Below are 26879 nucleotides of genomic sequence, written 5' to 3' on the forward strand. Positions count from 1 at the left end.
CAGGGACCAGAGAGGAACGTGTCTGTCCTTTCTGGTGTGGACTTGACCCTGTAGCAACACTTAGGCAAGGGTGTGGCTTGATTTAAGGAAGCTCCGAGGTGACAGTGTGGACGAGTGTCCCTTCTCCAAGAATGAGTCAAGAAGAAGCTCTACTAAGGCCAGTATGTGCCCTGCTTTAGAGGGCAGGATGCCTGCAGCACGCTGTTGGTGAAAATGAACAAGGCAATAGTCCAAAGAGAGATGTTGAGAAACAGTTTCTTCCCCTCACAGCCAAATTCACAAGGCCTCCCGGCCCACCAGGCTGCCCTGCTGTTCCCCAAGTGCACAGACACAGAGGCTCTGGACCAAGGGTATAAATTGTTCACGCGCTGTGCTGCGTTCAGGTGATGGGATTAACGTCTTTCTCAGGGACGAGTTCTCCCAGAAGCATTTCGAGTCCTCCCTGGTCAGCTCAAACAAATAGCAGACTGCTCCTAAGAGAGGAAAAAGAGGGCCCCCACCACCACCTCTCTCTGCCTCTCCGGTTTCCCCGCTGTCCCACACAGCTTCCGGAGCTGCTGTGCCTGTTTAAGAGCAGCAGGTGCAGAGAGCAGCAAAGGCCCCCCAGCCACTGAGTAGGATTCTGGGATTCCCTGTTCTGGCTCTCGCGGGTGTGTGGGGGTGATATGGAGGCATTACTGAGTTCCCAAGAGTCACCAGGAACTCTGGTGGAGAGGGCCAGGACAGGAAGGAAGCCAAGTTGAGTCCTCACACTGTGCTAGCTGCTCTGGTAGAGGGGGCCCCAGGCTAAAGATGCTGGACAGGACACCCAGGCCCCAGGTGGTGCCTGCATGAGACCCCTCCTGCTGGACCAAGGTTCTGAAAGGACAAGTGATTTGCCTCAGGACACAAGCAGGTAAATGGCAGAGCGGGGAAATGAACCCAACTTTTCTGGCTCCAAACCCAGAGCTCCTGACCCAGTCCGAGTGAACTTCTATGTGCCTGCCAGAACTTCAAGAAAGCAGAGACCTCATGTGGTCCCCTGTACCCCCTACCCATCCCCCGAAGGCCAATTTCTTCACAAAAGCCTTAGGCACCTACTATGGGCAAGGCCAGCCCCTCCTGAACTACGGCCTATCTGAAATGTAATGTAACTATCCGAAATGAATGGTGGAAATTTTGCCTGACACACACGTAGGTTTTCTATAAATGTTTTCTGCACCACTCGGTTTATTCATATGCCATCGTCTTCCAAAAAGAATCAAAGCCACTTTTCCTTAGGGGCAAAGGAAACATACACACATCTCAATGTTTTTAAATTAAGTGAGTGAATAGGGACCCAAAAAAAATAAGAATAGGAGAGAAAAGAAAAAACTCAGGATGACACTGAAAGACACAATTCCTGCACTTGCCAGAGGTGGACCCCCAAATTTAGCTTTAAGTAGCAGCTATCATAGAGGGAAGAAAGCACCCTCTGTTGAAAGATACAATATTCAAGAGATATTTTGAAAGAAACAAAAAAAAAATTGTCGTTAAGAAGAAGCGAAACTATTTTTGTTACTGAGCCTAGAAAGTTAGTTCTCCCACCGAATAAATATTAGTTCCTTTACCTTTCGCCCCTTCTGCCTGGAATCTCAATTCCTCCTCCTCCTCTATCTTCGAGCCGGGAGCCTGTCTCTCCTGCCCCAGCTGGGCAAGTGTACAAAGATAGGGTGTTCTTTTCTTTTCTTCTTTTTTAGCATTTTATTTTTTATTATTATTTTCAAGTATATTCTTTTAAAAAATTTTTATCGAAGTCTAGCATACGTACATTAAAATGTACTAAAATGTACTGTTCAGGGAATTTTCACAGACAAAATACACCTGTGTGCCCAGTACCCAGATCAAGAAACAGCACAGCAAGCATGCCTGAAGCCCCCTCCCAACCTATACCTCACCAACAGCAAGCACAGCCTGGACTCCAACACCCTAAATGTGCTTTGCCTATTTTAGAACTTTATATAAATAGAATCATTCAGTGTCTGGCTTCTTTTGCTCAACCTTGGGTTTGTGAGTCACCCATACACCGCTCGTAGCTGTAGTATGTTCATCCTCGTTGCTGTATTCTGTCATGTGACTATATCACAACATATTCTCCTGTAGATGGGCAGGGCCATCCATTCTTGGTCAGGAAGATAAAAGACAAACACAGGTTGCACATGGGTATTTTTAACTGAGTTAACTATTGATAATCCACGTAAGTCCTTGAGTTCAGATGATGCCGATATAATTTTTCTAAACTTTTAAATTAGATTCAAATGCAGCATCTGAAACTGTCTGTCTGGCAGCTGACATTATTTTGATTGCTGAAATCTACTTTTGTAACCAAAGATGTCTCGGGGGACCAAAAAACATATAAAAAAGCCATAAGGATTTTTTTTCTTGCTCTTTTGCAATTAGATATTCAACATTTGTAGGCAACATTTACTGTGCTGTGTGTCAGGAACTGTACTAAACACTTTGCATGTATTATTTCTTTCAATCCAGACAGCATCCTTGCAAAATAGTGTTAATTCCATTACTCTCATTTTTCAAGCTTTGTGCTCAGCACACAGTGTAGGATCTAGTACAAACCAGACACTCATTACGTGCCTATTAAACAAGGCAATGAATGGATAATAGCAGCTACCATTAATAGAGCCCACAGTATATACCTAAGAAACTGTGCCAAATACTTACTTATATTCATTACATTCATCATCTTCTCAACAAACCTGACATAGCATAGAAAACACCTTTGGGGTGAGGTTTTGCCCAGCTCACAAGTCCCCACTTTATCTGAAAACTACCCCCTGCTTATACCTATGTCCACTAGCTGCTATGTTTGTGCTATATGACTCTACTCTTTTGGCCACAGTTGATTGGCCCAGACATGAACATCTAATGCAGCTCAGCCAATTGGATTTTCTCTTGAGAATTTGGACTTGTGGTTTGAAAGATGGTCAGTGAGGTCTGCTTGTGGCTAGAACTGAGGTGTTGCGAACTCACTCTCAAGCTGCAAAATAGATTTTTTTTTATGGAATAATGGAAAAAGAAGGTCTGCAGGGTGAGAAAAATTAAGAGACAGCAGAGAGAAGCAGACACAAAAGGCAGAGTCCTCCCTGAGTTCCCACCTGCTTCCCTGTTCCCTACTTCAGGACTCAAAAGCCCAGACTTGGATTCTAGTAAACAATTCTTTTTGCTTACAAGAGTTCAAGCTGCTTCCCACTAGTTGCATTAGTTGTTACTAAAAAAAATCTAAAGTAAGATAGGTAAATATTACTTTTCCCCTTGAAGAAACTGAAATCCAGATGAAGTGACTTCCCTAAGGTGACAGACAATCCAGTGAGCGGCAGCACAAAGACTCAACCCCGAATCCACCAACTCTCCAGCCTGAGCTATTTCCCCTTCCACAACCAGGTGTTTCTCGTTCCAGATTAGTGGGACCCCCCCAGACCAATCTTTCACCTCTGCTGCAAGCTTTTTGAGGGCTGGGGCCATGTCTAACTCACTGTAGCAGCTCCACCTGGGCTGAACACTATCAGGTGTCACTGGCAAACCACTAGGATGGAGATTTCACGGAGCCAGAGCAAACATCGTGGCGTGACAGATGGGAAGTTAATGGGTTTTGTGGATGTAAATTGGAGAGGCAGAAAAGTGAGGCATGGAACCAAGATACTTCCTAGTGACCTTGACAGACAAACCAGTGAGCAACTGACAAAGTCCACGTCCACCCTAAAACTGGAGAGGGACCACCATGAGACTGAAGACCTTGGTAAAGGGTGCTGCAATGCCACCCTGGAAAATGGAGAACCCCTAAGTCTTCCTCATGCCACAACCCTCAGTCTGGCAGCTTTGACTTCAGCCTTGGCAGGGTAAGTGGAGTGAGAACTGGATTTGTGTCCAGGACAAATGTGAGGGCCTAGGCCAATCCCAGGGACTGGATGAAAAGCACATCACTGGTGATGTCCTCATTCTAGACACTAAATCATTTGATCCCCTCTGCACACACATCCTCATCCGCATTTCCACAAGGCAGCCAGAGAGATCTTTCTAAAACACATACCTGACTACATTACCCCCTCCTTAAAGCCCTTACATAGCCCCCAAGGCCCTCATCCTGTTATTCAAGGCCTTAGCCAGTCATCCAAGACCCTTATAACCTGTTATGGTATAATGAGAAATCTATTTGGTCTTCGTCCCAGGTTCCTGGCACAGAGAACTAAAGCCCACATAATTTCCTGAGTGTGAAGGGTGATGGAGCATCTTTTGTTATAATATTTGGGTTTGGTACAGAGCTCCTAAGACTCTAGAAATTTCCTAAGTGACAGGAGTGTCTACCAAGCACTTTTGACCATACCTGAGTTTATGTTAATGAGATGACTTAGAGTGGGCCTCCACGCAGCCTCTGGATGGCTACAGTAGCCAGAAAGTCCAAGTGATCACAGGGTTGGATCTTAAGGCCCCATCCACTGATCTCATACCATTGAGGGGTGGGGGCTGGAGATTAAGCTGTACGAAAACTCTTGAACAATGAGATTTGCTTCCTGGAACACATAAAGCTGCAGGGAGGGTGGCAAGCCCAGAGGGTCGTGGAAGCTCCACACTCCCATACTTTGCCCCATGTAACTCCCTCATCTGGCTGTTCCTGAGTTATAGCCTTGGTAATAAACTGATAAACATAGGTGTTTCTATGAGTTCTGTGAGCCAGCCTAGCAAATAATTGAAACCAACGAGGGGATGGTGGGAACCCTCTATGTGTAGCCAGAAGGGTAGCTTTGCAACTGGCATCTAAAGTGGGGGTATTCTTATGGTACTGAGCCCTTAAGCTGTGGGGTGTGTGCTAACTCTGGGTAGTTAATGTCAGAATTGAATTGAGTTGTTGGACACCCACTTGGTGTCCAGAGAGTTGGAGAATTGGTTGTTAGTGTTGAAAAACACCCCAAACCTGCCATTCTCGTCTTCTCTGATAACGCACCATTCACACTCAATTTCACTCCCAATGTTCCAAATTACCTGTGTCGCCAGAATCACCTTAGTCTCACAACACCTACACCACCATTGTACATGTAAGTTATCCTGGAACATCACCCAGTCCTGTCCAGCTGGTGAAATCATAATCGAACTTTAAGTTCAACTCAAGGAGCATAAATTTCAAAGCGGCCTTTTCTAACCTCCTCAGATTGGGTTAGGTGTCCTTTCTTTGAGCATATCTGCCACAGAAAATATATTGTTCTGTGACCATTGGTTTATACAGCTGCCTCTCCTAACAGACTGTGGCTCTTTAAGAACACAGACCTGGAGTTTTTTACATCATTTTTTTTTTTCACCAATACACAGCAGAGTCCTGGGCTAGCAGTAGGCATCAATGATTACGTATGAGAGGCATGAGGGATGGATGTAGATGGGGTAGATAGATAGGAAGATGGGTAAATAAATGAGAGTTTTATGGATAATGGAAAAATGAATGGATATGAGAAAAGGAGGAAAAATAAGTGGATGTGGGGAAGATAAGGAGGTGAACAGATGAGAGGAAGGCTAGGTAGATAGAGTGATGGATGTCAAAGATTCTATTTAACTCATGAACACATGTTAAAGATTTTATTTGGCTCTTTAATTAATGAGGGAACCAATTAAAGGCAAATCTCAAGGGCAGCCACAAGTATAGCTTTTAGCCCACCCCCACACTCACAGGATATCAACTGACCTCACCTGATAAAATTCATTTGCATCTCAATGGACAGGATAGTTTGCATTAGTTTTCTACAGCTTACAAAACAATAGCTCAGAGACCTAGAGAGACACAAACCCCTACAGAAGCAGATAAACCATGTGCCAAGAAACACCTAATATTCAATTAGAAGGACACCTGGCAATCTTTTCTGCAATTTTAAAGTGTTTCATAATCTTACCTGGTTTCACTTGACCAGCTGCACATTTCTGGAAAGTCACTTAAAATTGGATGGTTTCAGTCTCCTCATCTGTAAAGCGGGGGTTGGGGGGAAACATTCTCATTCTCATTTTCTCTCTCTCTCTCTCTCCTCTCTCCTCTCTCTCTCCTCTCTCTCTCTCCTCTCTCTCTCTCTCTCTTTCCTTGCTCTCTCGCTCTCCTCCTCCTCATGCTCGCTCTGTCTCTCCTCATCGCTCTCCCTCTCTCTCTCTTTCTTGCTCTCTCTCTCTCTCTCTCGCTCTCTCGCTCGCTCTCTCTCTCACTCTCGCTCTCAGCTCTCAGTAGAGAGCTGCTCCTGGAGGAGCTGCTTCAAGTTTCTCTGGTGTTTCCCCGTCCCTGAGCTTCCTCCCCTACATTAGCTCTGCCTTTGACCCCACCCCTCACCAATCAGGAACCAAAGCCTCTTCCTTCATCTCCCCTTAATACCACAGAGACATGTTCAAGGGGACTGTTAACAAATTTCAGAGAGAAAGAGGAAAGCTCTTTGAAAACCTGGTGGCAGAGGTTTTCCTCCTTCACCTTTTTAAAGTATGGTGTGCTCCCCAACCCCAAAGCCAGGGCAATCTGGATAGCTGGGCCTTTTCTAATGTAATTCAAGGCTGGGAAGATGCTTTTGACATAATTCTGTATAAAGAATATGCTAAGAAGAGGTAACCTCGAAAGGTCTGATGGGTGTTTTTTTGTTACTTGTTTGGTTTTTGATGGGTATTTTAAACAGATATCCCACCCAGAGGCCAGACCATCCTGATGGCCTTTCCCCTTTCCTTCCTCTACCTTTAGTATCAGAAGATTCTCCAACAACTAAATTGATAAGTCGACCATATCCTGTGACAGGGGTCATACAGAGCACACTCTAGGGCAAGTCCCCAGAGCCTGGCACTTGGAGCTTCCTAGGGCACCTTGCTGTCCTGAGCTGGCACTACATTACTTCCCACAGGCTTCTCCTTCCTGCCTTCCTACTCTGCCATTGACCAAGCAGACACTAAACACCACTTTGCTTCTCTGGTGCCCAGGAGATGCTCCTCCTGCAAAGTCTGACCTCGTGCAGAAGAAAGCCTCAAAAATATATGGACCTGCCCATTGAAATGATCGTCACGGACATGCACAAACTTACCCATGAGGATGTTCATGGCAGTGTTGTCTAGAAGTGTGAAAAACTGGAAACAGACTAAATGCTGAGCAATAGAGGACTGGTTAAATAAAATATAGTACAACCATCTAATAAGACACTAGGCAGCCATTAAAAATGTGACAAGGGAGAGGAGAGGAGAGATAATCAGCAAGTTCACCCCCATTAAGGACACTTGCAGAATTATGCAATTAAAAAGAAAAAGGAAAAGGAAACTCAGTATAAACGATGTAGCACCATGACCAGTTTTTATGTTCTTCTTTCTCCTTTTGATGTTTCCCAAGTGCTCTACACTTATGTGTATTTGTGGGTGGGTAGATGGATGGATGGACGATAGGTAGATAGGTAGGTAGGTAGATAGGCCAGCTGGCAGGCAGGTAGACATATAGTCATAACCCAACCCTCTGAAACTAGACACAACACCTCTAGCCCCAATGGAAATCAGTTCTGGGCTCCAGTATGAAGAACAAGCCAGATTTGCCAGATCAGGGATGCTCCAATGGAGGATGGAGGGGAATGAGCTCTTTAGGGCTGGGACCTTCCACAAGGACGCACTCAGAATGAGCCACCTCCACACCCTCACACCCACAAAACACATATACGCATTGTCTTGCTGCGGAGGAGATACTATTCCATGATGTGATGACTGTCTGCACCACAAGCTGTACCTGGGCTAGAACAGAGGTTGCTTTCTGTAAATCCCCCTTAGAGATTGATTATAACTGATGTTCATCCTGACACAAATCAGCACCCCTCACTTGCCTCATGCAGTATGCTGGTTCCTGGAACAGATTGTTGTCTCAACCTGGTCACACATGTAGAGTAATTTCTCATACCTGGTAGCATTCACGTACTAGTACCCCCTTCACTGTATATAATTCTTTGGCACCTGCCAAGCCCCATGGTGATCCATTTCATCTTACAACAGCCCAAGACATACTTCGTATGTATTTTCCCTTAACAAACTCCATTAGTTGCCAGACTGGAGTGCCTGCTTCTTTCTTTGGTCTCTGCCCTCTGTTTAAGGAGGTAGATTTTCTGTCTCAGGGCTTCTCCCTGGGTCTGCGGCACAAAAATTTGCCAAAAGGGATAGCCAACAAGTAAAACCACTTGACAATCAACAGTTTGTCAAGGATCAACAGTTATATGCTCAGGGAGGTCAAGGTGACCTTTAGCAGTGTTGTGCAGTGGGCACAGCCCCAGCCTGAGAGTCCTAGAGCCTCCAATCCTAGTTCTCGGTCCCTGGCCCATCCCCTCCTTTCTCTAGCCCTTTATTTGTTCATTCATAGAACAAATGCACGGGGTTGGACGAAGGGCCTCTTAGGTCCCTTTTCTAATGACTCTGACAGATCTTTCCCTTTATTCTGGCCCCATCCCCTATATAGCACATATGCTCCCATGATAGCTCCAGATGGAGCTGGAGTCCCCCAGCCCTGAGGCCCACCCCCTGCCACAGTCTAGGGGGAATAGGGAAGGCAGGGCAGGAGGCTGAGCGCAGAATGAACAGTTACGAAAGGAGGCTAGGAGCTGTCCTCAACCACAGAGGCCTTAGATCATGCAGGTCCCTCTGATTCCAACCAGGGAAGCCTAAGACATAGTGACTGGCAGAGGGGGTTGGAGCGAGGTTTATTTTCTCCACCAGAGCCTGCTCTGCCCCCACCCTTCCTACAGTGCCAATGGCTGCCTCGCTTCTCTTCCATGCCATCCCCATGGCTCCTCTCCTTCTCCAAGTGCAGCTCTTTGTCATCCCATTTTTTAAATATATATTTTTAAATTTTTTATTCACGTTTTATTTTTGAGAACCACTTTCTAACTGCCATCCACAACATGGGGGTTAGAAGCGCTTTATCAACAAAGTATTTCATCATTTCAGTCATCAAATTTAGAGTACATGCTCTGTGCAGGCCCCCAAGGGTGTCCCTCATGGGGCTCCCAGCCAGGTAGGAGAGATTAAATAAACGATCCCACAAATAACTGGAAAGCACCTCACATAGCAGGGGTGCAATAAGCAGGAGATCTATATAATGAAGAAAAGGGAGGCCTGGGGGATTGGCTGGGCTTGTCCAGGGCCCCAAAGTAGGGTGGGGACAGAACAGGTCAGGGAAGCCAGGAGCCCTCATCTGAGCCAGGCATCCCATTGGGGCAGGCCTGTATCTGCCAGGGCTGAGTTCTGTGCCTGAGATTCTGGGGAAGTACACAGGGTACAGGGTGGGGGAAAAGGTGAAGAGAATAGGTGTGCTAGTGGCTCAAGAGGAAGGCTTCAGCGGGGCCCAGCTGACATCCTGGCACCTCCCAGAACTCACCTACCTGTGGAGAACTGGGAGCAGAAGGCCCTGCCAGGCTTCTCTGTCCCTCCCAGTGGCCATGACAAGCTTCCCCTGCCCAAGTGCCCAGCTTTGCCTCTCACCAATCTGTCTGGCTGTCCTTCCCTAGACTTATCGTTTGTCTACCCTTTTCTGCGCGTTTGTAGGTCTGTCCTTCTCTGTTCCCCCGCGTCTGTATGTCATTCTCTATACATGTCTGTCATCCTCACACATCTTGCTGGCGTGCTGGCCTCCCGCATCTCTTGGCCTCCCCGACGCACCCGCCCCACCACCCATTGTGTGGGCGTCGGGCTAGCTGTGCGCAGAGGGGTGCAGCTCGGCCCTCCCCCTCCCCTGCATCCCCCCATCTCAGGAATGACCCGGGCGGCAGCGCTGCTGAGGCCCCGGAGCCGCCGCGCAGCGCTGCTAAGGCCCGGGAGGCTCGCCACCACCTGGGGCGCCAGAGCGGGCCACCGTGGCGTGGGTGGCCGGGCGGGGCTGCGGCAGGGCAGGGCAGGGCCGGGCCCGAGCAGCCGTCGTCGCCTCGACTGGGGATCGCGGGCAGCTGGTCGGCACAGCACGGCCCCGCCTCCTCCGCCACGCCCCGCCCCTGCGCGCTAAGCAGGCCGAGGCGGAGCGGCGCGCCCCCCGCGACGTCCGAGCCAGAGCTCGAGCGCAGCAGCATCCGAGCGGGAACCGGAGCGGGAGCCGGAGCCAAAGCGCGAAGCCGAGCTGTAGCCGAAGCTGGATCTGGCACTGCGGCGCACGGAGCAGAGCCAGGCAGCCAAGCCGAGTAAGGGGCTTGGGGCGGGGGGCGGTCCGGAGGAGGGATGGGGAGGGGGTCTCGGCCCCTTCCCCCGCGCTCTGCGGCGGCGGGGGCGCACACACACACACGCACCCGGGGCCGCTCAGCGCCGGGAGGGCGAACTCGCGGTTCCAAGCGGAGCCTCAGCGCGCTCGGATCGCGATCTCCGCACTCCCGCGGACCCCGACCCCCGGCCCCTGCGGCCCCGGCGGCCCCGGGTCCACCCGGACCGGCTCTGGCCGCGGCTGCCCCAGAGCACGCCCTCGGGCCGCGGGGAACGGGAGGTCTCCCAGATCGTGCCTGACTCGAGTCCCAGAAGAGCATCCACCCCGTATAGGGAACGTAAGACAGTCTCCCCGGCCCAACGCCGTCGATTTTGAAGATCCCTTAACAACCGGCCCAAGAAGGGGAAACTAGGATGCACTTTCGGTCGGGGTGAAAGAGGAAAGGGGTCCGGGCTTTGTGGAGTTTTAAGCTAAAACCCACCCCCCACCCTCGAGCCAGGAAGTTTGATCCTCCGACGTGCAGGTTACCTGGGCCATAACCCCGCTTTAGTGCCTGCCGCGCTGGCCTCTCTCAGCGCCAGGGGTGGGAGAGGGGGCATCCCCGCCAAACCTTCTCCCGCTTTGGGGCAGACTTTTTCTTGCGCAGTAAAAGGGACCCGAGGCCGAGACCGAGGCGGCTGCTCTGGCTGACTACGCAACACCAAACGACATAGCCGCCTCTCCCCCAGCGCCCTCGGGAGCTGGGTAGTGCCCACCCCACCCCTCCCCCCGGCTGGCTTGCGCAGCTCTTTCTGCCCATCGGGTTTCTCGGGCTGCTGACGCAGGAAGGCCCAAGAGCTGTCCTCCTGGTCCCACGCAGGTGCGGGGGTGGGGGTAGGGTGGGGTGGGATGGCCAGACCCAGGCTGGGAAGGGGGGGGACACAGGTGAGAGGTGTGAGAGGCAGGGGCTCCAAGAGCTTAGTCCTTGGCCTTTATCCACGCAGTCCCAGAGGCACCTGCCTTGAAGATGCCCCTCCTGACTCTCCTCAAACATCCTGACTGCTCTACTGAAACAGGTGGCTTCACCTCCCTGTGCCTCAATTTTCTCCACTGACCAGTAGGCAGGATTTTGTTGTGAGCAGGTTTACGGGCTTTGGAACCAGAGGGTGGGCTTGCAGTGTAAGCTACGCAACACACTTAACCTCTCTAAGCCCCGGTTTCCCCAGCTGAAACATGGAGGAGGTGGTTTGGGAGGATTAAATGAGACGATGCTTGGGGGGAGGGGGGAGGGGGGAAGCGGAGAAGGGACTAGCACAGTGCTTGACACAGCCAGTACTCAGTTCGAATTGGCTACAGGTGTCATTTTATGAAATGTCTAGCACCTGTAGATGCTGGGGCTGAATGAACTCCCCTCATGTGGTGGGGACATCACCCCCTCCAAGGAGGCCTTGCGGACATCTAATTGCAATGCAAATCTCCCTCCTTAGGGCCTGCCCTTTCTCAGACATTCCCTCCTCCCCTGGCCTCTGCTGCCCCTCCCTATCCTGCCATCTCCATCCAGGTTGGAAAAGACTGCGTCTAACTGACGTTTTTCCTTTTGCCCCTTGCTGATGTCTGCTGCCCTGGCAGAGGGCTCCTCACGTATTGTTTACACTCTGTACAAGGGAATTCAGCACAACTCCCTCCACTCCCGAGGTTGGGGGGGCGAGGGGCGGCGGGGGGGGGCGGTGGAATGATTACTTTCCCTGGGGAGGGATCAGGCTGTCAGGTGTCTTGGACATTCCAGGGGTGACAGTTCAGACAGGCAGTGGAAAGCAGCAGGAAGACCAGCCACCAGGACAAAGAGACAGTGGGAGGTCTGAAGGGTCCCAGCCCTGATTCTGTGCTGCCCGTGATGGTGTGCTCATCCAGACCATTGAGCCACAAGGCCCCAGAAATGATGACCCTTGGGAATGAAATGGAGCCATGGACAGAGAGGTTAGGACTTTAGAGCTGGAATGTCCCCAGGAAGATACCTGCCTTGTCTCTGCAACTGGGACCTCAGACCCAGAATAGAGCCAGTAAGGCCTCGGGGAGGATTCTGGGATCCTTGGGGTGACATGGAGGGTGTAGGTGGCCAGGAGCATTGCTAAGAAGAAAACGAAGGTCCAGCTTGTGGACAACCCATGTTAGTCCTGGTCACCTGTGGCCCAGCTACCCAGACCGGTCTTGAAGGCGGGAAGGGGCGTGAATCTGTCCACATAGTGCCTGGTGGGGACCTGGTGAGACAAGCAGAATGGGCTGCCTCCTCAGAGCTCCTTCTACAAAGAAACCCCCTCTCTCCTGTTCTTCCTCTCGAGCCTACCCCCACCCCTATTCACCCACTAGGGTGTTACACCCCTGTATCTTCCATAATCCTCACTCCTCTTCTTCCCAAAGGAGTTAATCAGAAACTAATTAGGAGGTTTGCATCTCCTGGTTGACACAGTATTTGGAAGAAGGACGACAGAGAACGTGATGAGGACATGGGCATTACCTTCAGTTTTTGAGGATAATTGGTTAGACATACTCAGAGGCCTGTTACCTGAAGCCTTTGCCCTGGACATGCTCTGAGCACTGGGTAAGGGTATAAATCTGCACTCATCCTCCTAGAAAGAGAAACTGAGGCCAGAAAGGCCTCTAGAGCCCTTGACACAAATAGAGTTATGGCTGAGAGTGTGGCTTCCTGGAGCTGGACTATGGCATGTGATTCTGGGCAGGAGATTTACCTTTTAGAGCCTCAGTTTCCTCTTGAAAATGGGAATAATATTACACACCTTCCAGTACAGTTGTGAGGACTGAAGAAGTAATACAAAGGTTTACCTCACAATCTAAAGCAGAGCATTCCTATGAAACCCTTGATAAGCCGAAATGGCTTAAAGCAAAGAAGCTGTTACCTTTAGGACGCGTCTTGCTGATGGACGCACAAAATAAATGGAGATAAAGCGCAGATGCGCACAGACACAGTTCAAACCTCTGGCGGCTTGATGCTGAGAGGCTGTGTCGTTCCTAGTGAAGGAGCTTGGCAGGGCCACTCTCCCCGTTCAGGGTGCACACTGCCTCTATTACAGCTGTTGCAAACCAAATGCTGGACGCTGTTTTCACTTTTCACCTTCTGTAGTGAAAGCCATAACCCCTCTTTGGATTTCTCGTTATCAAAAACAGGTATTAATGTAGGTCTTGCCTAAAAGCAAAGTGGTATAATGTAAACTTTCGAAAATCAAGGGACACCTGTATAGGAAACATATGGCAGTGTCAAATGGACCCTTCCCAATGGCCCTGCTGTGTCTGCATTATGAACATGCATTGAAAACACAGTTTTCCAAGCAAAGCATTTTCTCTGAATTTTGACAACAGCCTTCTGATTTAGGTACTATAATCGTCCCCATTTTTATACATGAGAACACTGAGGCTTAGAAAGGTTAAGACTATTTAACTTTGCTAGGTATAGAATACTTAAAAGATCACTATGACTCATCGTAATTTTATGACTTTGTAAAATTGATAATTAGCACATTGAATCTTAGGTAATATGTCATTAGTTACAGGAATGATTCCTCTTTGGAAATCTTAAACATTTTATGTCTATATGTTAACCATCTGCCAGCTATAGACTTTTAGGAGATTACTTTCATTTATTTTTTCTATTCAGTTTTCAAACTGATTTAAAAGAGCAGCCCCCCATTGATTCCCTACCCCTCCTCCCTCCTTTCTCCATTGCACTACCATTCCCAGCATCTATATATCTTACTCATTTGTTTATTGTCTGCCTCATCAATGTAATGTAAACACCCCAAAGGCAGGGATTTTTAACTATTTCTCTCTGATATCCCAGAGTCTAGAATAGTACCCAGCACTTAGTATGCTTTGCAAATTATAAAGTGTTTTACAAACATAAGGTCTATTATTATTATTATTATTATTATTAATCATTGCCAAATATATAGCTGGCCTGAAAATAAAACATTAAGGTTCATGGTAGAAACCATTCCCTCAAAAATTTGGCAAATCGGACTTGCTCAAGCACCAGGGAAAACATGATGAAGGTTAAGAACAATGGAGATTATTTTCCTAACATTTTAATAAAGCTCCTTATCAGTGAGTTGAAAGACAAGTTAATGTTTTAAAAAATCTTTGCAATAACAAATGATATGTTCAGAGGCAATTAAATTAGCCTTTAAAACTTTCAATGAGTTAACTATCACTGACTACTTCACTTAATTACTTTTTATTTTGTTAGCACAAAAGGCTTTTTCAAATCTTCATGTGGTTAGACAGAAAATCAAGCCTTAGAGGTTGGGCCTTGGTGGCTGTGGAGAAGGGGGTCACAGTTGATCCCATAGAGGGCTACCAGGTAAATTAAGCCAACATGGAGATCCAGTAACCTCTGGGCACATTCTGACCAACCTAAGTGGAGCACACAGTGGTCAGATATTGCATGGTGACAGAACCTCCTTGCTACAGAGGATGCCACACCTGGATCCCTTTTCTAATATCAGAACCAAGTTACCTATTTGTAAACCTTAGTGGCCCCTGCCCAGTACTCTGCCACTGTTCTCTCACTCTTTTTCACCCCCACTCCTGTACTCATTCATTCCTTCATTCAATCATATGGCAAACATTTAATGGCATTTATCCGCACCTGCCAAGGAATGTTCTGCATTGGGGAAGTCACCAGCTGGGTCCCAGCCTCATAGAAAGTCCTTTCTGCAGAGGAGAAAGAGACTCTCATCTGCACACCCAGGAGTTGGCCCCTGCTCCGTGATGTGGGTGCAGCCCTTTCAAGATTGTGTGTCTGAGCAAAGTCCCTGGAGTTTCTGATTTTATTCTGGCTGTGGGCAATCATATGCACACCCACAGGTTCATGGAACCCCTGTAAGATGTCATCATTTGTTTATTCGGCAAATAGCCCCTGAGCATTTACTGTGGTGACCACAGGGAACTAGGGGTTATCTGGATTGTCTAGACCTGAATTCACCACCTCCCCATCTCAGGAAGGGCCCCATCTCTCCAACATCCTCTCGTCACCCAAGCAGACACGGGAATTATCCTCAACTCCTTCCTCTTCCTCACCCTCCACGTCTGATCCATCTGTCCTGCTCAGGGACCTTTGCACTCTCGGCTCCCCCCACCTGGAGTCCTCTTTTCCCAGACATCCATCCAGTTATTCACCCAACTAGCTTCCTTTCACTTAGAGTTCACCCTCTCACCAAGGTCCTCTGCAGCTGCGTAGCTGAATGTTCAGTCTCCACCTACACACTGCCTCTGTGTTTCCCCCTACTGTTAACTAATAAGCTCGACCATTACGTGTGTGTCTCCATCTCTAACAAGGAAACTACGTCAATGTTTGCTTCACCCGTCCGTCCCCAACACGCAAAATCTGGTACTCAAGGGATTTTCAGTAAATACGTGCCGAACCAGTGAATGCAGCCGCTCACCCTTTTCTTCAGTCACTATCGCCTTCATTTAAACTCGTCATTTCCCATGCTCCCCTGCCTCTTGTCTCCCACACTTGGCCCACCCTCTACACAGAGACCAGGGAGACCTTCTTAAAGGAATAAAAGCTGACCATGTCACTCCATTGCGAAAAATCCTCCAACGGGCGGTCTTGGGGTAGGGAGCTCGCTACCTCACCCAATCTTAATTATTTCAGGGTCTAATTATCGTGAAATAGGGATTTGTTTTGAGATCCGGTGACTGCACGTGATTGTGGTTGGGTAGCGCACCATAAACATCAGGACATCACATGTTGTCTTCCCCAGGTTCGCTTACTCCTGCCGCGCTGCGCAATCCGCTGTCCACCGCGGTGATGCTAAACCATTCCAGATCGCTGCCGCGCATGCGCCATGCCGCCCCTTGCCGTGGAGCTAAGTTCTTGCCTGCAGGAGCGCGGGGGCGCTCCCCTTACCCACACTCATCTGCCCAGGTCTGAGTGTCGCAGCGGGCCCCAGAACAGAGGCATTCTGGGAGCGGGGACGTGAAGCGGTGTGGGGGTGCCGCGGACTTGCCGCATACTATTCAGTCACTTCAGAGCTTGGAGTGTTGTCGCCGCCACCCGCCGCCCCCCGCCCCCCCGCCCTCCAGTTCTTAGCCAGACAATCCAGTCGGAGATGAGTCACAGGCAGGAACGCGCCTCGCCTGGGATGCTAGGCTCGGAGAGAGGCGGGCAGGAGAGACGTGACCGGGGAGCCGGCCCTCCTCCCAACCCCCACTCCGCTTGTCCGTGCTCCAGAACTCTTCTCCCAGCAAACCGGTCTCAGGCAGTCTGTGCCAAACCTATCCATCCACTGCCCCCATCACTGTATCCTCATAGCATCTGTAGACACATGTGGGGAGAGGAGGGTGGGCACTTGCTCACAGGGACACCAGAGAGCCAGCTTCTTTGTCTTGATGACCCCAGCAAAAACACCCAAGCAGAGGGTCTGACGCCACCAGTTCTGTCTCCAGCAGTTATAAAGGACTTCACTGAAAAGGTTTCTTGAGCTATGGATTGACAGGTAAATAAGAGTTTGCCAGGTAAAGAGGAAAGGAATGGCCCGGAAGTATGAAAAGCCCAGTGTATCCAGGAAGCAGGCCAGCCAGAGCACCAGGAGTGTCAGATCTCTGTGAAATGTCCCTGGCAGTAACGTGTATTAAGGATGACAGAGTCCCTCCCTGCATAGGTCTTCCTTCACCCCTTCTCTGTAACCTTGGGTGGGTTATGTCGCTGAGCCTCAGTTTTCTCATGTGTAAAATGGAAACGATGTTACCCACCTCCAAGGACCTATTGCAGTGATGTCTGTAACATTATCTGGCACATGCAGGAGTCTGGGGAATATCAGCCACACCTAAAAGCCCAAGTGCCCAGAAGGCCTCTCTCTATATACGGAAGTGTCTGCCTGACCCGTGGCCATGCTGGCTGACCCTTCGCCAGCCTCCTGAGCCATTTGAGAACTTACACATTGTCCACCAAACACCCAAGTGACCATAGAAAACCATACATAAGGCAAGAGTTCTTGGTGCCACCTGTCCTGGGCGGCCCATCTCCCACCTCCCCAGACCCCGCAAAGACTCGGCCTTCATCTCAGAATCACAGGACTCTGTGGGAAGAAAGTGGCTATAAGAGCCCTCTAGGAGAAGCAGGACCTTGGGGACAACTCCTTGAAGCTTAGGTGGTGGTCAGCAACCTTCATGGCATCAGGTGCCGCCAGGTCACCCCTATAGGAAGTGCACATTCAGCATGCATTTATTAAGCACTTACACTATGCCAGTTCGTTAGAAAGGCAGGCAGGACCCTGGGGCTGTGGAGGTAGCCAGGGCATTCTCCTGAGGGTACTGGGGAGCTACAGAAGGGTTTTCAGTAAGGGAATGACATTATCCAGTTTGCCTTTAAGAAAGACCTCTCTGGAAGCAGCTCGAGAAATGACCTGTCAGCCCACTTACATCTTACAGATGCACATGCGACTACAATGGACACGGGCACACACACAGATGGAAACACAGACACATGTACTCACATGAATTTTTAGAAAGCATAGATCCAGGCCCTGAGAGTCTTAGTGAATTTTCTGGTGCAAAATCACAGTTGCCCAAGCAGCCTTCCCCACCAAGGAGACTTCTCTAGCTGTCCTGGGGAGATCACATCCTACCCTCACTTCCCCCAGCAGAACTTTCAAGTTGGTTTCTATGGGGCCTGGGAGTGGGCTTCCGGCCAGCCTGGGTTCACAGCAGGTAGGATGAGCTGGAAGGAGCCACTTGGAGAGAAAGATTCCTGGGTCAGCACAGCAATCACCCCCTAACCCTCAACCCCTCGAACAGCAGTGCAGCCAAGCCAGGGGACTCCATTCATTCCCCTCATCCTTGTAGCAGGTAATGTGTTCTTACTCTGCTTTCTCCTGAGGGTGCTACAGCTCAGAGAGGTGAAGTGCTTTGCCCAAAGTCACACTGCCTGGAAGTGGCAGAGTTGATATCAATACTCGGGAATTAGACTTCTGAGCTCTAGCTCTCCAAAGATAGGTCTTTGATATGTTTATTAAATAGAAAAACTAGTTATTAATCAGTGCAGTTTGGCCAATGGGCTGTCAAAACATGAGACCCATGTTTCTATACAATAAAAGGGATCCCTTGGGGAGACAAGAATGGGAACCTCTGGACTTGCCTCTTAAGAAAAAGTTCTGTCCACAAGGATGTTATCCCCAGAATCAGAGAGGCCGACTGCCTCCTGAGACCTGCAGCGGACTGGCCTTTTTCCTGTTGGCTTGTGACTACCAGCTTTCCCCTGCAAAGAGCCCGCTGGGCTCTGCATCCACGGTCCCCGCTCAGCGACCCCCCAGTGGTGCAGTTTCATTTCTGAAAGTCTAGTGACCACACTCCCTAGAAATAAGAACGGCGTCTCCCTGCTCCTCCACAGCCTCATGTCACTTGGCGCTCAGGAGAGACTGAACCATTTCAGATGTTTAGCAGCATGAGAGGATGGGTTACATTTTGAAAGTTTCCTGCATTGCGAATAGGTGTTAGAGGGACCGGTGCTGCGCAGACATCCAGGCTTCACACCAAGTTCATGTAGTAGATGTAGGGGCAGTTTAGGAAGAACATTTTCATTCTTTATTACTGAATATTAGGTGCCTTCTAAGGGACTGTGCTGGCTGACAGTGTGGGCTTAGAATCAAACAGACCTGGGTTCTAGTCCCAGCCTGTATTTAGGAGCTAAGTGACCTTGAACAAGCTACATAACCTCTCAGAGCCTTAACTTCCTTGTTTATGAAAAGAATACCCTCCTCTCAAAGTTATCGGGACAATAGTAATAATAATATGGTTTGAACTAAGCGTCTATGAACACCCTTCCAAAGCCAGCTGTGGAACCTTGAACTAGTCCCTCACCCTCTTCAGGTCTGTTTCCCCTTCTGTGAAATGAGGACATTGAGTAGATCTTTAAGGGTCCTCTACAGCCCAGAGCTCTCCCCAGCACCCAACCAAGGTCGACACGTCTCAAAGTCACCATCCACTCCCCAGAGGTTGACAGCCAGGGGACACAAGTGCCCAGTGTGGAGGGTTGGTGGGTAATGTGTGGGCTCCCTCATCACCTATCTGTTTGTGTCTTTGCAGGTGAACGGCGAACCCTTTTCTCTCGAAGTGAAACCCGTACAAGTGGGCAGGCTGGCTCCTCTATTCTGCTCCAAGGATTACATGTCCTTCAAACGCCCCTGCCCCTGTAAGTCTCCACCCACATCCTTCTGTGGCTCGGGGCCAGGCGGGGGCAAATCTTAGAGTCAGGGTTGCAAAGAATGTCTCTAGGATGTTTGGGCAGAGAGCTCCAGGGGTCTGCTCAGGGGCTGATATGTAATGACCGGTGGGGGAGGGTAACACATAAGACGCCCGACTTCTGCAAGGGACATGTCACTTTTGCCAATCTCTCTGTATCAGTACTTCCCAAAGTGGATTGGGTTCCTCTGGGGATAGTAATGGGTTTACTTAAAAAAAAAAAATTCCACTGCCAAATATGTGTGGGGAATACAGGTGAGACAAGTTAAGTGGGTCTTGCTACTGCAGAACTTTTCAGAGCCTTTAATGTGATGTGTGTTGTGAGACTCTCATAGGAAAGAGAAAGCCAATGGTCTTCTCAAATTTAAGTGAACACAAAGACTGTCTCAAGGGACTAGGGCTGCATAGAACACACTCCTGGGCATTCACTGTCCTAAGGAAACCCTTCCTGGAGCTTCCCCACCAGGAAGCGCCTCATTTCCTAATTCATTTCATCTAATAAAGCCATAAGATGATTTTGCCCATAACATTCTTCTCACAGCACCCTGGTGCCCTTGAGTCCAGGCAATGGGCTCAATCAGGTGTACCCTGGGGCTCAAGGCCCCCTCTACATTACTCCCCTAGTCTCCACCATACCCACCTCCACTGACTCATGCTGCCACCCTTGCCCCTGGTTCCCCTTCACCTCTCCTCATGGCAGCCACCTGCTTTCTCCTGTGATATCCTCTGAGCACCCCAAAACCCCCATCACTTGCTGCAGTTTGGAAGAACACACATAGCCTCCCTGTCCTTTCTCCTTTATGAATTGGGATTGTGAGCCTGAGTGAAATCAGAGACCCTACCTTAGGTCCCATTTATCTACGTATCATCTCCTGTCCTCCATGCTTACTGTGGTTAATGCTCACCCTCACTCACTAATGTCTGTTCAAATTTGTTCCATTGGCTACATGTCATGCATCTAGGGGTTGAAGTCCCTGTTCCAAATAGTCAAAACCCTAATTGTTAAATCTTAAGCATCAAGGGGCTACTACAGTCGGGGGTACGGGGAGCTGGCATATCTGGGTGGGATCATCACCAGGCATGCCTGGGGGAATAAGGTGGCACTGGGGTTTATTGTGCAAAGAGTGGTGTTCTGGCGGGGGGCGGGGGGGAGCCCAGCCTGGCCGCTGGCTATCATGGGTGCCCAAAGAGGGTACAGGTCAAGAAATAACAAGATTATTACTGATACTACAAGCTCAATAAGTTGTTGTTACTGTCGTCACTGAGGCTATTGTGGCATTATTAGGAAATCAAAGCCCAAGTTCCAGGCCAAGTGTGAAGGCTGCCTGCCATTCAGGGGCACGCTGGAGCCCAGAGACATCTGCACCACAGAGGGCTGGGGTGGTCATGTCCTTGTCCCCACAAGCAGCTAGGAGTGGAGAAGGCTGGGGCTGCTGAGTGTGGAGGGCTTTCCAAAACCTTCCGGGGTCAAGCCAGCTCCTTCAGAGCCCTACCCATCTGCACTAATCAAGGCTATCACTGCAGGACAGCCCTCTGCATATCCACTTCCTGAGGATTCCAGGATGTGGTCATCAAAATGCTAGGCTGTTCAGAAACGGTTCCTATACATCTCTGAATTCCCCATCCCCATGCAGGCCCAGCACCTGGCATGCAGGAGGCACTCAATAAATGTTTGTTGAATAAAATGTACAGTCAAACATTATGCACAATGACCTAGAGGCAGTGGGGGTGGGAGGAAGCTACAGTTCCTGACTTTGCCACCAGATTCTCTCCGTGGCTTTGGCCAGCCAGTCCTCATCTCTAAAAGGAAGGGTAGTCTGAGGCCAGTGGGTTCCGGGAGCTTGGGGCTGCTGCGATGCTCCTTGGAGGGTGAGGGGAGGCAGGAGACAGAACCCGGGCCTTCTACCCGCCACTGCTTCAGTCAGAACAGGTCTGCTTACATCTGCCTACAGGTTGGGGTCTGCTCGGATTTCATTTGGAGAAGGTCCCAGGCAATGGCAGGCCAGGTGCTGTGGGGTTTGGGGGCCCACCCCTTCCTCCATCATCTCTCTCTTTTTCTGCCCAATTCTTCTCCTTATGTTGTCCAATCCAGTTCCTTCCCTTTTCTCCGAACTTGTCTAAGAAGTGCTCACCGTCCCCCCTTTCTGCACCCCAGTCTGCCTTCTGTACCCTTACCCCAACACCCCATCCACTTCTGTACTGCTAAATTCATCCCAGAGTTTCCAGTCCTCAGCTACCTCTGACCCTGTTGTTACTTCAACTTTCTTGATTTCTCCTTTGGGTTTCCTGCCTCTGAGCCCTCAGAGTTCTCCTGCAGCTCTTCCGGCCATCTGGGCTCTGACCATCCATTCATGGTCTCCTCAGCAGTGGGAGAGGGTGGCTCTGCCCACACCTGCCCCTGGTCTTCTCATCCACACTCTGCTTTCAGATGCAGCCTATAGCCTGACTCTCTCCCACCCCATGCCTCTCTCCCACCCCAGTTTCTGCCTCAGTTTCCGGTTCCTTCTTTTGCCTTCTGCTACCTGACCCCCCTGGGCAGTCCCCACTCCTGCACCTCAAGTTCAGCCTGTCTCCAGTGGAATTCTTTATGTCTTCCCCTCCCAGGCAGCTTTGTTTGGTTTTGTTGTATGGGTTTAGGACACCACCGACTCAGACCCTCACGCTAGAAATCTGGGAGTGACCCTCCTTTCCCTCCGACACACCCATCACTGCCAACTGCCCAAGGAGACCTGAGGATTTCCAAACTGGGTCAACAGATTGCCATTCCGACTTTGCTCCCATCCAGGCGCCCACTTCAGACCCAACCTGGAAATCGCGGCCTCAGTAAACATTTATTGAACAACCAGACAAGTGAACAAATTGAGACAAAGTAGATGCCCTTTGGGCAGCCTCCTGGGCTTGCAGACCAGAAACTTTACAGTTTCCAGAAGAGACACAGAACACAAGAGCTCCAGACATCCTGAAAACACCTGACACGGGAACACTGAATGATGAAACCGAGTCCTAGGAGGGCTCTGATGTGGACACACGCCCTCTTTTTTAACACTTCCTTTCTGGACCTAGACCTGCTCTGTGAATTTAGATACCTAACAGGAAATTGCTTTAACTTTCTTAGCTCACAAAATTATCCTGTTCAGTGCATGTGAAGATACCAAGACCCCATTCAAACCTGGAAGCCTTAGGGTGGGAGCTATAGCTTGTTCCTGATTGGTTTGCACACCTCTATCCCATGCAGATTGAGGAAGACAAAGGGAAAAGTACCCAGAAGGGAAAGCAAGCCCTAAATTTCCCCCAAGGAAGATTAGAGTCAGAGCTCAGGAGGTCGGGAGAGAAAGGGAAGGGTCAACTGGTGCAGGGGGAACAGGGCCGCCGGCATGGGTCTGCCCACCTGCCACGACACAGACACTGGGGTAGCAGGACTGTCTACTACTAGCCTCTCAGGAGACGAGCAAGAGTTAATCAGACCAGGCTGGGCCAACTCCTCCCTGGCACTGCCCACACCCAGCATTCCAACTGGACCCCCTCTCACCTTCCTGGCATTTCAGCTCTTCTTGGCCCCTTGCAGAGATGGCCCCAGCAGACCTCGTCATCCCTCTCCTATTCGGCACATGAGAAGACGAAGGCAGAGGGAGAAGGCAAGGGCAAGGAAGGGAAAGGCAGGGAAAGCTTTCCCCCAGCGAAGCCCAGATGGTTTTGGCCATGTAGCCACAAGAGGGAAGTCAGGTTTTCTGCCTGCAAGTGCCGGGCCCGGGAGCCACTTTCCAGCCTTAAGCACTGAGTAGGAAGTGGGAGGACCAGCCAGCTTCCTCGGGAAAGCTGGAGGCGTGGGAGCCTTCTCCATCTGGCCCTAGCTGGGCAGGGTAGCCCAGGATTCCCCCGGGACCTGGGCTCCAAGAACAGATGCTTTACAACCTCTTCTTCATCACCAGCAGATGGCAGCTCCACAGAGCTTCCTGTGAAGTGGGGGTGGCCTGACACCCTCCAGTTTGAGGAAGAAGAGACATAGATCTGGGGGAGGAGGGGCTTTGAGACCCTAGGGGAGACTGAACCTGTAGCAAAGCAGGAAGGAGGGCTGAAGGTAGCATCCATAGATCCACAGAGAAGTCGGATGAGGCTTGTCTCTGCTAAGCTCACAGGTTGCCCAAAGGCTGGCAGGAACCACAGCCTATAAGAGCATCTAGGTGGGCTTGGGCTTCCCTCAGATTCAGTGTGAGATGTAGACAGTGCTTGGGTTCAAGTACAACCTGGCACTGACCCTTACCAGCTGTGTGATCTGGAGCAAGCTGCTTAATGTCTAGAAACCTCAATTTGCTCATCTATAAAATGGAAATAGTCATACCAGACTTTTAGTTTGATGCTCAGATTTGACATGCCACAAGGAGACTCTAGCTTGGTGCCAGGCACTGAGAAGATGGTCAAGAAACTTGACAGTCTTGTTCTTTTGACCACCCTCGCCCTACAAAGCTTAGTATTATCCGTGTCTTTGGGTCAGGGAAAATGGAGACAGGCGGGGACTTTGGAGATGAGTTTGGGGTTTGGACCATATACTACTGTTTTCTGCTCTGCTCATTATAACAGTTACCTCTGCAGAAATTTAGCTATCAACAGAAGGAAGGACTCAAGGGAAAGGAGGGCAAATGATGGGGCTCATTCCACTATTTCCCACTTCTGTCCCCAGAGCGGACACCAGTAATCAATTGTAGCACTTTCCTACGGAGCCCGGATGGAACCTCAGACTCCCTAAACACATGCAAGCACTATCCAGTGATCATCTGCCCGAGGAATGAAACCCTGACTATTCTTTGCTGAGGTCTGACTTTGAAGTGGGCAAGGCAATAGAAGGAGTGACTTTAGCGAGTCATTTCTCTCTGAACCTCAGTCTCCTCATCTGTAAAAATGGGAGCTGATAAGAGCATCCACCTCAGAGAGCTGCTATGTAGATCAAAGAAGATTTCGCAGGTAAAGAGCTTACAAGGCCATGTGATCATTTCTTTACCTGACCTCTTGCTCCCTTGAAGGAGCCCTACAAGGAAGGGGTCAGTGTGCCCGTTCCACACATGAGGAAACTAAGGCTCTAGCACATTCATTGAGAAAAGTAGGTGACCCAACTAGAAAATAGTGGGCTTTCAGGTGGGTCTTTCCAGGGCTCAATTTTAGCTAAACCACAGCTGGACAAAAGGAGCAGAGTGGAATCAAATCCCCTACTTCACCCTCACCCCTTGGATGGGGAGTCTGACATGCAGCAGCACTTTGTGGCCCCGTGGACAGCCACCCCTCAGAGTTCTCTGGTCTAGCATAGAGTCTGCCTGTAGTGAGTGCTCAGCATCTGATGGCTAATCTTAATGTTAAATGCACAATCATTTCATATTAGAGTCCCTGGCAAGAGGACATCCACCTCAGCTTGAGCACTTAATGTAGTAATAATAACAGCAGCGGTACCCCCGCCCCCTCCAGCTTTTGCAGAGCACTCCCAGCTGGCAAAGTTTTTGTACTTCACCGTCTCCTGGCAGTGAGCTCCCTGGGTGATCTCTTCCAGCCTCATGGCACTGAGCAGCACCACATACTGACAGTCCCCAAATTTACATCTCTAGCTCCAGACTCTCCCTGAACTCCAGACTCATATATCCAACTGTCCACCCCGCATCTCTACCCGGATGTCTACAGAGCATCTCAGATATAACATGTCAAACCTTAAATCTTGACTCATAGTCCCCCACCAAACTTGCCCATCATCTTCCCCACCTCAGTAAATGGCACATGCTCAGGCCCCAACCTTTGTCATTTTCTCCTGATCACCTTCTCATCCACCCCAAATCCAATTAATCTGCAAACCCTAACAGTTTCACGTTCCAGTCCGACCCCATCTTGCCACCTCCACCACTTACCCCCTGAACCAAGGCACCATCTCGTCATTGCCTAGACCACTATCCAGCCTCTTCTGCCACAACCAGGGAGTGTAAGAAAAGGAATGATCTAGAAACTGAACCTTGGGTTGGTGGAGGGCAAAATGGTTTCTGTGTCTAGAAATCTTGCCAAGGAAACCATGAGCCCCAGAGTTGTCACCATTGCATCCCAAACCAAGTGTACTGGGGAGGATTTACCTACAAATGAGAATCTGTAATGAATGACGTCGCCATTTTTCTGCCAAGGGCCACCCTACATTAGCTACCCCAACACTCAACTCGGTCTGTACCTGGAACTGAGCCTAGGGTGATGGAGAAAGGCCGACTGTCCCCCATGATGTCCCCCGTGATGTCACTGCAGAAGTGTGCAGGCCTGCATGCTTACCAGACAGGAGAAACAGGATGCAAGAGAGAAGTCGCATACCCCGTGGGCCCAGGGATCACTGGAGGAGGAGGAGAGGCCTGGAAAGCAGAGCTTCCGTGTCCAAGCCCAAAGCACTGGCCACATTGGTCCCTCTGGGAACTTGAGTCCATTTGCACCTCCCAGATTTCCCTCTGTTTGCTGCTCCCTGCATTTAAAACACCATGTCCTCCATTAGTCCCCAAACCATAAGCTTCCAGGGGCTGCTCCCTCTTCCCACCTGATCCCCCCTGGACTCCATGTCTGTGGACCTCCAAGTGACCTCCAGGCCTCGCACAAAAGAGTCATTCCAGAACATTCTTCTGCCCAGACCCCAGGCCTGTCAGCAGCTGGATGATATCTGTATCCCCTAGGAGTGGGGGCAAGGTTGGGGATTGGGTGTGGATATAGCCTAATACAGTAAGGACAGCAAGAGCTGAAAGACCCAGGTTCAAAGACCATTGGAGTAAATACATTTAAACCATCCAAGCCTCCATTTATTCACCTATAAAATAGGATAATGAGATCCAGTTTCCAGTGTGACTGAGAGTTTGGAGAGCACATAGGTGCTCAATCAAGATTTGTTCTTTTCTTTCTCTTCTGGCTCTTCAATGCCACAGTGAGAGCTGTAGAACTCACTCAGTCTTTCCTGCAGCGTTCTCCCAAGACTCTTCTGAGGAGAGATCATATCTTCTTTCTTCCTCCTAGCCAGCCCCAGGTTGGTGCTGAGAGGCAACATAAGACAGGCTCTCATCAGGGGCCAGCCAGGTGCCAGTCTTTTGACAGACCCCATCACGTGATGGGATAACTCAAGAACAGGTTCTTACTACCTTGTAGATTGGATCTAAGAGGTCATCTGCTGACCCTCTGGGCTTTGCCCTTGGACTCCACCCCAACTGCCTCACATCACAGATGCAGAAACTGAGATGCAGATTGGGACCGACCAGGTCACACAGCGTGTTCGTGGCTGAAACTTTGAGGCTCCTAGCCCGATTCCACATAAAGTGCTCTTCCAGAGCCAGCTGCCCTGTCCTCAGGAAGATGCAAAGAAAGAGCATCCTTCTTTTGAAAGTAAAACTGTGACCCAAGCTACATCTTTAAAACAATAAAAGTTGTTATTACTTGGTTCCCCTTAGCCTCAGTTGGAGGC

The 26879-nt window shown here is 49.8% G+C and overlaps 1 protein-coding gene across 1 annotated transcript in view; it reads left to right on the top strand.

The window, feature by feature from the left end:
* Positions 1-10048: 10048 nt before the first annotated feature.
* Positions 10049-26879, top strand: part of BEAN1 (brain expressed associated with NEDD4 1) — a 32511-nt gene continuing 15680 nt past the window's right edge. The window contains exons 1-2 of the mRNA XM_039888523.1: positions 10049-10172; positions 19271-19376. Of these exons, the coding sequence (XP_039744457.1) occupies positions 19352-19376 (25 nt within the window). The 5' untranslated portion in view covers positions 10049-10172; positions 19271-19351. The remainder of the gene's footprint in view (positions 10173-19270; positions 19377-26879) is intronic.

Source organism: Pteropus medius, unplaced genomic scaffold (genome assembly GCF_902729225.1).
Source record: "Pteropus medius unplaced genomic scaffold, Ma_sr-lr_union100, whole genome shotgun sequence".
Classification (NCBI taxonomy): Eukaryota; Metazoa; Chordata; class Mammalia; order Chiroptera; family Pteropodidae; genus Pteropus; species Pteropus medius.